Below are 13,609 nucleotides of genomic sequence, written 5' to 3'. Positions count from 1 at the left end.
ACTTGATGACGCAATCTGCGAGTGAGATGTTCACAGGTACAGAACTAAGATAAAACCCCATTTACCCCCTCCCCCAAACCGTCACACCCACACACACACACTCCCCGGGAGGTTTAGATGAAAGATCCTTGGTATTCTTTTTATCAGTGCAATCTTTGCAAGAGAGTCACCGAGATAGAAAGAGGAAGAAAATAGAGTGAAGGAGGGAGAGAGAGAGAGAGTACGAGATTGCAAGGAGGGGGGAGATAGGAAACGAGTTAAAGAGATATGAAAAGAGGTAGATTATGTGAGTGAGGAAAGAAAGAGAGAAAGAAAGAAAGAGAGAAAGAGACTTATACGCAAATGAAACTCCCCCGTACATTATTTTCTTATCTCTTCATGACTCACCCTCCCCTTCCTCTTATCCCAATGCCAAACGTTGAGTACAAGAAATGTCAGTAGGAACACCATCTGCTTAAATGACATGTCATTTCGATGACCTGTGTCGGCAGGTGATGGGGTGAAGGGGGACTATCAAGTTTTCACGCCTAATCATTAATGGATTTATATTTTTTTTCTTGTTACTTCGACACAAAGCAATGTGATCAAGAACTTATCAAATCTCAACTGACTTTTTTTTTTAAATCTCGGCATGAAGATATATTTTCTTTTTACATTTTTTGTCTGTAAACTTTTTAAAATCTAGATCTTAGCTTTCAATTTCTGTAAGATACAATTTTTATTTAAAAAGAAGAACTTCACATTTCAAAATGTGAAAACCTTTACGGCGTACAATTTTTATTTAAAAAGAAGAACTTCACATTTCAAAATGTGAAAACCTTTACGGCGTGTTCACCTTTTCCTCGGGCTTTGTGGCTATCCCAGTCAAAGTAGATAATTGTAATGATAGAAGACATCAAGGTACTCAAGTACTCAAGAAGCATATTTTGAACACGAGTAAAAGAGTGAAATGAAAGTGAATAAGGTACTTTTAATGAAGTAAATGTTGACTAAAAAAGTGAAATGAAAGTGAATACGGTACTTTTAATGAAGTAAATGTTGACTTACTTAGACTTACTTACTTAGGTCCTCCCGCGCCGTTCGGCGCATTGGGCGGCAAGCTGTCTCCATAATGATCTGTCACTGGCAATGTCTGAAGCCTCTTCCCATCTGGTGTCCACTGTTCTGAGGTCCTCCATGAAGGTGTGTCGCCAGGTAATACGAGGACGTCCCTGTTTGCGCTTTCCTAGTTTTGGCTTCCATGTTATCGCAACTCTTGGTGTGCGTAATTCATTTTGACGTAGAACATGTCCCGCAAACCTCATGCGACGCTCAGTCACAACCTCACTAAGTGTTCGACTCCCAGTTCGGCAAAGGATTTCCTTGTTTGAGATCCGGTCTGTGTAACTGACTCCCAAAATCCGTCTCAGCCATCTCTGTTGAGCCACATTTAGTCTTTTCTCAATTTTGACAGATGACTTCCACGTCTCACATGCATATGTAGCAGTTGGAATGACGATTGTGTTGAGAAGGTGTATTTTTGTCTCGAGTCCAATGGCTTGGCTAGTCCAAATAGGCTGCAGCCTTTGGAAAATGCTCCCTGCCTTTCCTATTCGGCACGCTACATCATGGTAAGCATCTCCATCATTTGTTATGATGCTGCCAAGGTACGTGAACTTGTCCAGCTCTTCAAGCTTTGACTCGCCAAGTCTGACGGGGACACCCTTTGCCTTATATCCCACTCGCATAATTTTAGTCTTATCCAAGTTTATGCGGAGGCCAATTTTGGGTGCCTCTCTGTCTAGGCTCTCCGTCATTTCTTGAATGCATTTATTTGTAGCCCCGAGTAGTGCAACATCATCAGCAAAGTCCAAGTCCGTCAATCGGAGTTGTTCATGCCATGGAATACCAAAGGCAGTCTGGTTCATTGCTCTCCTCATTATGTAGTCGATGGCTAGGAGGAAAAGGAAGGGAGATAAGATGCACCCCTGTCTCACACCTGTCTCGATTGTAAAAAATCTGTTGTTCCCTCTTCTGTTTTAATGCAGCAACTAGACCGACTGTAAAGGTGTCGTAGGATCTGGACGAATTTTTCTGGTATACCGTATTCTCTAACTATTTTCCATAGTGATTCTCGGTGGACACTATCAAACGCTTTTTTGAAGTCCACGAAACTGATCGTTAGCCGTTGTTGGTACTCAAAACTTTGTTCTATGATATTTCGTAAAACGAAAATCTGCTCTGTACATGATCTGCCTCTTCGGAAACCTGCTTGTTCTCTCTGAGCCTTTCATCTACAGACTGTTGAAGCCGTCTCAACAAAACAGTGCTGAAAACTTTGCCTGGTACAGAGAGGAGAGTAATGCCCCTCCAGTTGTTACAGTCTGCCAAGTTGCCCTTTTTTGGAAGCTTTACAATCACTCCCTTTTGCCAGTCCTCTGGGACTTTTGAAGTTCGCCAACAGAGATTTAAGAGATCAGTCATTCTGTTAACAATGCACTGTCCCCCATATTTTAGCATTTCTGCTGATATCATGTCTAGTCCTGGTGCTTTGTTATTCTTTAGCACTGCAATGGCCATGGTAACCTCCTCAGCAGTTATTGGGTCTGTCTTGACCTTGAGATCATTGTCTGGAGAGGGGTCCTTGAATATGTAAGTTATGTCTGGCGACAGTTGGTAAAGGGTCTCTTTAAAGTGCTCTAACCATCTTGCATCCTGTTCTTCTTTCGTTAACAAAGTTTTGCCTTGCTTGTCTTTTATTGGTGCCCCATGTCCACTCTTTGCTCCAGTGAGATCTCGGACAATACGATGGAGGGTTTTTGTGTCATTTCTGCTTGCAGCTGCTTGTGCCTCTTGTCCCTTCTGCTCAATCCAGTCCCGTTTATCTTGCCGACAGCTTCTCTTTACTTTCAGATCTGCTTCCCTATAGGCTTCTTCCGCTAGGCTGCGATCCTGTGTTTCATTTTTCTGATCTCGTCTACGTTTGGCCTCTTTCCTCTCATCTATCAATTTCCATGTTCTGTCTTGTATCCACCGTTCCTTGTATGAACCTCGCCTCCTTCCGATAACTTCTTCTGCGCACCCAATAGTGGTATCTTTGAAGTTGGCCCACTCTTCTTCAAGGGTCAGTATATCTGCAAGAGCCTCACAGCGGTTCGTTAGTTTCAATTGGAACTGTGCTGCAGTATTGCTGTCTTTAAGCTTCTCTAAATTAAATGGGCGGGGTCGTGTTGACTAAAAGAGTGAAATGAAAGTGAATACGGTACTTCTATTGAAGTAAATGTTGACTAAAAGAGTGAAATGAAAGTGAATAAGGTACTTTTAATGAAGTAAATGTTGACTAAAAGAATGAAATGAAAGTGAATAAGGTACTTTTAATAAAGTAAATGTTGACTAAAAGAGTGAAATGAAAGTGAATAATGTACTTTAATGAAGTAAATGTTGACTAAAAGAGTGAAATGAAAGTGAATAAGGTACTTTTAATGAAGTAAATGTTGACTAAAAGAGTGAAATGAAAGTGAATACGGTACTTTTAATGAAGTAAATGTTGACTAAAAGAGTGAAATGAAAGTGAATACGGTACTTTTAATGAAGTAAATGTTGACTAAAAGAGTGAAATGAAAGTGAATAAGGTACTTTTAATGAAGTAAATGTTTACTAAAAGAGTGAAATGAAAGTGAATAAGGTACTTTTAATGAAGTAAATGTTGACTAAAAGAGTGGAATGAAAGTGAATAAGGTACTTTAAATGAAGTAAATGTTGACTAAAAGAGTGAAATGAAAGTAAATAAGGTACTTTTAATGAAGTAAATGTTGACTAAAAGAGTGGAATGAAAGTGAATAAGGTACTTTTAATGAAGTAAATGTTGACTAAAAGAGTGGAATGAAAGTGAATAAGGTACTTTTAATGAAGAAAATGTTGACTAAAAGAGTGGAATGAAAGTGAATAAAGTACTTTTAATGAAGTAAATGTTGACTAAAAGAGTGGAATGAAAGTGAATAAGGTACTTTTAATGAAGTAAATGTTGACTAAAAGAGTGGAATGAAAGTGAATAAAGTACTTTTAATGAAGTAAATGTTGACTAAAAGAGTGGAATGAAAGTGAATAAAGTACTTTTAATGAAGTAAATGTTGACTAAAAGAGTGGAATGAAAGTGAATAAGGTACTTTTAATGAAGTAAATGGTGACTAAAAGAGTGAAATGAAAGTGAATAAGGTACTTTTAATGAAGTAAATGTTGACTAAAAGAGTGGAATGAAAGTGAATAAGGTACTTTTAATGAAGTAAATGTTGACTAAAAGAGTGGAATGAAAGTGAATAAGGTACTTTTAATGAAGTAAATGTTGACTAAAAGAGTGAAATGAAAGTGAATAAGGTACTTTTAATGAAGTAAATGTTCACTAAAAGAGTGAAATGAAAGTGAATAATGTACTTTTAATGAAGTAAATGTTGACTAAAAGAGTGGAATGAAAGTGAATAAGGTACTTTAAATGAAGTAAATGTTGACTAAAAGAGTGAAATGAAAGTAAATAAGGTACTTTTAATGAAGTAAATGTTGACTAAAAGAGTGGAATGAAAGTGAATAAGGTACTTTTAATGAAGTAAATGTTGACTAAAAGAGTGGAATGAAAGTGAATAAAGTACTTTTAATGAAGTAAATGTTGACTAAAAGAGTGGAATGAAAGTGAATAAAGTACTTTTAATGAAGTAAATGTTGACTAAAAGAGTGGAATGAAAGTAAATAAGGTACTTTTAATGAAGTAAATGTTGACTAAAAGAGTGAAATGAAAGTGAATAAGGTACTTTTAATGAAGTAAATGTTGACTAAAAGAGTGGAATGAAAGTGAATAAGGTACTTTTAATGAAGTAAATGTTGACTAAAAGAGTGGAATGAAAGTGAATAAGGTACTTTTAATGAAGTAAATGTTGACTAAAAGAGTGAAATGAAAGTGAATAAGGTACTTTTAATGAAGTAAATGTTGACTAAAAGAGTGGAATGAAAGTGAATAAGGTACTTTAAATGAAGTAAATGTTGACTAAAAGAGTGAAATGAAAGTAAATAAGGTACTTTTAATGAAGTAAATGTTGACTAAAAGAGTGGAATGAAAGTGAATAAGGTACTTTTAATGAAGTAAATGTTGACTAAAAGAGTGGAATGAAAGTGAATAAAGTACTTTTAATGAAGTAAATGTTGACTAAAAGAGTGGAATGAAAGTAAATAAGGTACTTTTAATGAAGTAAATGTTGACTAAAAGAGTGAAATGAAAGTGAATAAAGTACTTTTAATGAAGTAAATGTTGACTAAAAGAGTGGAATGAAAGTGAATAAGGTACTTTTAATGAAGTAAATGTTGACTAAAAGAGTGGAATGAAAGTGAATAAGGTACTTTTAATGAAGTAAATGTTGACTAAAAGAGTGGAATGAAAGTGAATAAGGTACTTTTAATGAAGTAAATGTTGACTAAAAGAGTGAAATGAAAGTGAATAAGGTACTTTTAATGAAGTAAATGTTGACTAAAAGAGTGGAATAAAAGTGAATAAGGTACTTTTAATGAAGTAAATGTTGACTAAAAGAGTGGAATGAAAGTGAATAAGGTACTTTTAATGAAGTAAATGTTGACTAAAAGAGTGGAATGAAAGTGAATAAGGTACTTTTAATGAAGTAAATGTTGACTAAAAGAGTGGAATGAAAGTGAATAAGGTACTTTTAATGAAGTAAATGTTGACTAAAAGAGTGGAATGAAAGTGAATAAGGTACTTTTAATGAAGTAAATGTTGACTAAAAGAGTGGAATGAAAGTGAATAAGGTACTTTTAATGAAGTAAATGTTGACTAAAAGAGTGAAATGAAAGTGAATAAGGTACTTTTAATGAAGTAAATGTTGACTAAAAGAGTGGAATGAAAGTGAATAAGGTACTTTTAATGAAGTAAATGTTGACTAAAAGAGTGAAATGAAAGTGAATAAGGTACTTTTAATGAAGTAAATGTTGACTAAAAGAGTGGAATGAAAGTGAATAAGGTATTTTTAATGAAGTAAATGTTGACTAAAAGAGTGAAATGAAAGTGAATAAGGTACTTTTAATGAAGTAAATGTTGACGGAGCTCTACCAATGAATTGTGGACAGATAGTTTCACTGCCTTCTTTGGTCACAGTTAATTTTAGTTTGTAAGCTTTGTAAGCCAAGAGCCTTACTACTTGTAAATAATAGTACTATTCTTGGATGTTTGATATATATATATTGTCACGTGCCTAGTGACACCTCATTGTTCACAAAATGAGGACATTGTACCTATCTCAAATCAGGTCAGCGCACTCACGCTTAAATGCCAGAAAGACGCCGATTAAAGCTTAGTTCAAGGCTACAGCAGGGAAACATAATTAACGTAGGTTAAATTAAAAACAATTAAAAGGAAAATTAAATGTAAACGGGTCAAAGTGTCAAGGATGGGTATTGAGATGTCACGGTTCTTTATTCTAAAGAAAGATATAAAAGGCGGAGTGTTAGCTTGAGACGGGAGAGAGAGCTAGAAAGTTAGACTTAGAAGTCGCTAGTTTTTAAAGTAAATATTTACTCATTTTATTGATCATTTTCACTGAATCCTGTATCTGTTTTATATATCTTTGTACATACATTTATTGTTTCAAGTTCAAGTTTTAAATAATTAAAACTCAAGAAAACACATCAGCACTTTGTTACTTCATTGATTATTAAAGTGTTTGAACTATAATCAAGGCACCTCCGAACCCACATATGTCACAAGTTTATAGCATCAAGATCTTCAAGTCAAATAAACATAAGAAATACGTGACATATATATATATATATATATCATGGGCGTAGCCAGGATTTTTTTTCGGGAAGGGTTTTTTTTTTTTGGTGGGGATTCCCCCCCTGACCCCCCCCCCCCCCCGCGGAAAAAAAATAAATATATATATATATATGTGTGTGTGTGTGTGTGTGTATGCACATAATTAATCTTTATTACATTCTGACCCTTTCGGAAGACGTTTATTGTTTATTTTAGACTCCCTGCTAGCAAGGGGGTCTGGGGGAGTTCGCAGCGCTCCCCCTGCGCGGGGCTTCGCCGCCGAGCACTATTTCTGGTATTGAAAGCCACACACTTTATTAATGGAGCCCAAGCCACTGGTAGAAATTTGTAACCTTTCTTGACTACGCTCTTGGAATTACATGCCTGTATTTCGCTTTAGATTTTATATCGAAAAGGAAAGTTTTTTCGTCAAATCATCTGTTGAGGGGTTTTGAACTAAGAAATCTCTGGAGTTTTTTTTGTTTTGTTTTTAATTCAAAACCCCATTTAGCTACGATCATAGAATTTTGTGACTGTAGTTTGCTTTAAAATAATATTGAAGAGAGAGGTTTTCAACTCTAAACGCTCTGTAGGGGAATTTTAAACTCAAAACCATCCGAAGGGGTTTTAAACTTTAAAGAAAAAGCCATCTGGAGAAGGGGGACTTAAACTCAAAACCCCTTTGGCTACGCTCATAGATTTTATAGTGTGTAATTTGCTTTTTTTTTATATTGAAGAGGTACTTTTTAGCTTCAAACCCTAACTGGAGGGGAGGGGGGTTTAAACTCAAAACCCCTTTGGCTACGCTCATAGAATTTTGAGTGTGTAATTTGCTTTTTTATATTGAAGATGGGGTTTATCGTAAATTTTGGAGGGGGTTTTAGAATCAAAATCTTCCTCAACTGTGCTGTTGGAATTTGGGGATTGTTGTTTGCATTTTTTTGGTTTTGTTTTATAGAAGAGGGGGATTTAACTGCAAAAAACCTCAGGTAGGGGGTTTAAAATATTCAAACCCCCCTGTAGGGGGTTTTAAACTCAAAGCCCCCTGGTAGAGGGATTTGTATCTCAAAACCCCCTGATAGGTGTTTTTTAAATCTCAAAACCCCCTGGTAGGGAGATTAAACTCAAAACCCCCTGGTAGAGGGTTTTTAACTCAAAACTGCCTCGGCTGTGCTGTGGTAAGTGATGATTTAGTATTAAAATCTCAACTAAAATAAACAAAATGAAAGCAAAAATCAGTCCCTTAATTCCGTTCCCCCCCCCCTGCGGTGGGGGGGATTCCTTTCGGGGGGGGGGTTTGAACCCCAAGAACCCCCCCTGGCTACGCCCATGATATATATATATATATATATATATATATATATATATATATATGTGTGTGTGTGTATATTTTAGGTCTGTCATTGTGTTATGTTTTCATTGGAGTAATCTCCACAACAGAATGCTATGTGCAAAGGAAAAAAAAACTTAAGTGAGGCGAGTCCTCTTAGCTGAAGTCCTTCAGATTAAGATAGGACATCCTAGGACATCCTTGTTGGAGTCCACATGATTGACCTTAAACTACAACTACTAAGTTCCCCTTTCAGAACTTGCGTTCTATGAGGGCAAAGGACGTAAAAGTGGACCCCATGATGACCTGCTGTCGTAAAAAAAAAAACGCAAGCTAAAAATCTATGGCTTTATTACAAGATCTTCGGGGACTCGCAAAGACCTTCCTTCAGGGAACAGTACCAGAAAAAGATGGGAGGACAACATAAAGGAATGGACGGGCCTGCCATTGAAAGAGGTTCTAACTAAGGCAAATGGCAGAGAGGAATGGAGAAAGACGGTTGTCGAATCTTACATGGTGCCCCAACGGACCAACAGGTAAAGGTAAAAGGTAAAAAGGCTCGAAGGCCAAGAGCTTTACCACTCAGCCAACATGCCACGACTGCAGCTTCTAGCTAGAGTTTATCTGAAAGATTTAATCACTTGAATGCTGACTGAAGGCGTTCTCTAGGGTGCAATGTTATTTTCACTGGGGGCGCCCTTCTAAATGTTCAAGACTTGGGAGTCTTGTCTGATTTATTGCCTACCCATTGGCAGTGGGGTGTACCTAATAATAGTGACGTTACGAAACGGATCTTACTCCACAGAAAAAAAAAACAACAAATAGAGCTTATTGAGACTGGCATCAATTGTTGTGCTCGAAACTGTAGGAAAACTTATTTCAAGTATATACGTGTCAAAATATAACAACAGTGTTTGAAAATAGTGTTAGTAGAAATCATTGCTTTTAAGGTTATGGATGTCTTTACATGGCTAGCGCCTTTTTAAAAAACTATTCCTATCTTTCTGTAGGCCTGGAGTCACTTTAGTTTATCTTAGAGAAATGATGTGTTAGATAGCCCAGAGGTGGGGCAGGACTTGTTTAGCTTGAGATATGTGTGTGTGTGTGTTTAGCAATCTCTGTCTGTCTGTCTGTCTGTTTCTCTCTCCGTGAACCGGCTTTTCTTTCTTTGTGTTTCACCCATCTATTGGTCACACTTTCCCAAACTTCCAAATAATAAATTCATTTACTGGAGCAGTGAAATAATCTTTGTCTGTCATAGAGCGTGGCTCATTGATTCTGCCTAAGACACAATGCAATCAAAAGTGGTATGGAATCTAGCGACAGAAACTTGTTCGTTCCATTACCTTATCGGCTCTTCAATTCTTTTCTCTCAGCCATTTGTAATCCGTTTCTGTCTGTCTTGTCTGTCTGTCTTGTCTGTCCATCTGACTCCCTCAGATTTTCTATTCTCTAAATCTATTCTAACGTATTTTTTATAGCGGTTCGTTTGTTGCTTTCATCTCTGTTTCTCTCTTTCTTTCTTTCTTTCTTTCCCCTATCTCTTTCTCTCTTTCTCTCCCTTATCTCTTTTTATATCTCTTTTCATCTATCTCTCTCTTTCTCTCTAAATCTCTTTGTCTCTCCTTCCCGTTCTCTCTTTTCATATCTCTTTCTCTCCCCTCTCTTTTTCTCTCTTTCTATATCTCTTTCCATCTCTCTATCTCTTTCCATATCTTTTTCTCTCCCTCTTTCTCTTTTTCTATATCTCTTTCACTTCTCTCTTTTTCTCTCTTTCTAAATCTCTTTCTCTCTCTCTCTCACTTTCTCTCTTTCTATATCTCTTTCTCTCCATCTCTCTTTGTCTGTCTGTCTCTTTCTCGCTTTTCCCCTCACTCAATCTTACGTAAAGTTTTGCTTCATCAACATTAGCAGGAATGTCAACAACGCCCCACCACAAAAAGATAATCTTGGCGTGCTTTTAGACTTCATGCCTTTTTTTAAACACTTAACAGTATTCATAGCAAACGGCCAAGACATAATAGGGTGCATTTGTAAGGGTGCTGAATGTAAAGGGGGGGGGGCGATGCTCAAACGTCCAGCTCTAAAGGCATACTGGGTGTCAGATTCATGGCGTACGAAAAGATTCGCTTACGTTTACATGATAGAAGTGTTTGTTTTCACAGCTGATATCAGGGGCGTTTTCCAAAAAATAAAAATAAAATAGCTGATAGGACGTTTGAAAAATAAAAAAATAAAAAAATCACTTGACATGTTTTCTTTCACATCGTCCAGTGAACTAGATTTGGAGTTGACATGATATTTGATTTGAGTCATTGTTCTAACATGACATTTAGCATTTCGTCAACTCTTTGTACAAATATGCATCGAGAGATAAATTCAATATTTTATTTTATTTTATTTGAAGTGCGCGGCTGTGTTTCTATTTAGATTACATACAGACGTAAAGGTGAAGTGTTCGATGGCTGCCTGGTTGTGCGGTATGGACTGTTGTTCGGTAGTCTCGATGGTCCGAAGTTCATACCCTGCCCACTGCCATTCCTCGTCATCCTGCGGGAGGTTTGGGCTAGGATGTAGGTTATTTTCAACTCTGAAGGAACACCCTTTAACAAAACAAACTAACCCGTTTTAAATCAGCACTACAACTAATCGACTTTTTTTTTGTTCATAAACTGCCATATTCATTTACCACATGAAGTGTTTTGTTCAGAGTATTAGTTTATAATAATGATGTCCAACCTTTTGAAAGCCTTCTCGGAAAACTTTCCATTCATGATCCAGATGATTAATAAGATAAGATAAGATAAGATAATTTTATTGATTCAATCAAATGGAAATTCAGTTTGACTACAATTGATAACATCAGCGTAACTACTGTACAATAACAATATAGATGAAAAATTCCAACAACATTCACATAAGAAACACATACACATTCACAACCAGCGCTTTATGAATTTGACTTCTATGTACTTCTCGATGACGACAGCTGATCTTGTAACAATTTGACCGAAAGTGGGATAAAGGAGTTTTTAAATCTTTCTGTTTTAGTCCTAATGGAAAGGAGACGACCTATTCGTTCAGATCTTATGTTAACTTATGTAACAATGGTTTAATTGGTGCAGGTTGTCCTAAAATTCTATGTTCTCAGAACAAAATTTAAGCAGTTCTAAACATGTTCAATAAAATATGTATTTTAAAAAAAGAGGTACATATGAAAAATAATCAGAAATGATTTTTCTTAGTGAGGTTTGACTCTGCGTTTTGTAAAGGTTGTATTACTATTCTTATTATAATGTTAAAAACGAAATTCATTCTCTGGAGCCGCCATGATCTAGCTTCGTTAAAGGGAAACAAAATTCACTGTAGTCCTTTAACATTGTCCACAGAGGGTTTTTATCGCCATGTTGAAGGTCCGCAACAAGTAACGAGAATCTTCTTAAGGATGTTTAGGGCCTCAAATGTATCTGCGAGATCAATTGTTATTTGTTACTATCCCTTCGGATGATATAATCACACTGTAGTCTATATTGTTATTTGTTACTATCCCTTCGGATGATATAATCACACTGTAGTCTATATTGTTATTTGTTACAATCCCTTCGGATGATATAATCACAGTGTAGCCTATATTGTTATTTTTCTTAACATCCATAGTCGCCTTATCTCCAAAGCTAAGGTTTGTATACTGTATTTGTTTTTCACTTTCCGTTTTTCTTATGAGATAGAAGTATTGCAATGTCAATGATAGTTGCGGTTTTTTTCTTTTTGTCTATAAACAGTCAATCTGGGCGATTAAAATTATTTGTATCATTATTTTAATTGTTATCATTTTCAGTCTTTTTTTTACCCCACAAATATTATTACTATTTGTTTTGAAAATATTTATATTCCTAGTCTACTCATTTCTTGACTTTCAGAAAAATATGCAAGAACTGTCGATGCCTGGCAGAGGACCACGACATGCCATCTTGTCAACAGAGAGATTATCGACCAATGAGCATGCTCTTTCAGTCCTGCGAGCTATCGCCAGCGTTACCGGAAATAAAACCTGATTGGACCAACAAGTTTCAGCAATTGTCGATAGCAGACCCCGCAGACTTCAGCCAATTAAAAGCGCCCCACAATGACGTCGTCATGACAAAACTCATCAGTGAAAATGTGGTAAGCTTGTTGTTACAGATCGTAGTTAATTTCCACACTTCTAGTCCAACTAACCTTTGTTGGCATTGTATTATAATATTCAACTTTTACGAACCAGAAAAAAAAACACACTTCTTTTTAAGCAAAAAACGGAACTGAACTTTTATGACAATATACCACTCACGAGGGGATACATATGAAATAATAAGATGGGGGTTAATTTAAGCAAAATCGAACTTCGATATTACAATAAATACTCATACTTCCGCCTCCGACATCAACTGAATTTCGCCATATTTATGTATCCACTCATTTGCATCTTGTTCAAAGGTTCCATCAGAATTCAATACAATACAAACACGCACCACAACAAAAGTTTCATTTTAGTTTTCATTCATACCCATTTCGTGGTAGAAGGTTGTCACGAACATTGTGCTATTGAAAATTATTTTAGGCTTTAAAATCCCTTTTGTAGATACTTTATGAGGAAGAAGCTTGAGTTAATTTCACCTGTGATGTTTTGACAGATGAGAGATTGAATTAATGATCAGCTCAGAAAGACACAAAGATAAAGGCACATTCCTCGTTCCATATGCTAAGACAAATTTGTACAAATGCTCCTTCTTCCCTAGTGTATTAGAGCATGGAATGGGTTGCCTGAGCTAGCCAGGAAAACCAGTGACTTAGCAGAATTTAAGTCATTGGTTAATAGGCATGACTAAATGCATGAAGCGTAGGACGTAATCATCTTCTTTTTTGAAGTAACGTCTTTATTATATAAGATAAGATAAGCTTCTTTGCTTATTACATATTTTTTGTTTTAAAAATTCGAGAGTGTCATTAATGGATACAAATCTATAAATAGCTAGCTTATTGGCGTATCCTGTGTACAGAATACCCACACACTGATCAGTTTTGGTTTTTTCTTTCAAAAGCATAAAATAATTTCTGTGCACTTCCTAACACTGTAAAATCGAAATTCTAAGCTCCTTTTTAAAACAAAAATTTTTTTGGTGACACTTATCTTTCAGTATTGCGTCCTTGACATTTTAGTTTGTCTATTTATTCCACAAAACTCACTTCATTTTCTTTCGTTTTTCTTTAAGGTACAGAGATATCAAACCCACATTTCGCATATCGCTTTCTATTCTTTGTTTCTATTTCCTGATTTTATTGCTAAAAGAATGTAAACCAGATCTTCAAAACAAGAAAACGTAAAAATACTTGTTTAAAGACAATACCTCCTTTATACAATTTAGTAAGCGATTCTTTTGCTCTTACCTAAGGATTGTTAGATTTAAAAATAAGGAATTGTTTTTAAACCACCTACCGCCCCCACCCCCCCTCGA

At 36.1% G+C, this 13,609-nt stretch overlaps 1 protein-coding gene across 2 annotated transcripts in view; it reads left to right on the top strand.

Annotated features, from left to right (window-relative positions):
* LOC106052438 (testin-like) overlaps positions 1 to 13,609 on the top strand; it is a 65,550-nt gene that overhangs the window by 37,753 nt on the left and 14,188 nt on the right. For both annotated transcript variants that reach the window (XM_013207828.2, XM_056027168.1), the window contains exon 4: positions 12,038 to 12,281. In XM_013207828.2, coding sequence (XP_013063282.2) covers positions 12,038 to 12,281 — 244 coding nt within the window. The remainder of the gene's footprint in view (positions 1 to 12,037; positions 12,282 to 13,609) is intronic.

This window comes from Biomphalaria glabrata, chromosome 4, assembly GCF_947242115.1.
Source record: "Biomphalaria glabrata chromosome 4, xgBioGlab47.1, whole genome shotgun sequence".
NCBI classification, from domain to species: Eukaryota; Metazoa; Mollusca; class Gastropoda; family Planorbidae; genus Biomphalaria; species Biomphalaria glabrata.
Note: the sequence above shows the minus strand (reverse complement) of the source record. Positions and strands in the feature narration are given on the sequence as shown.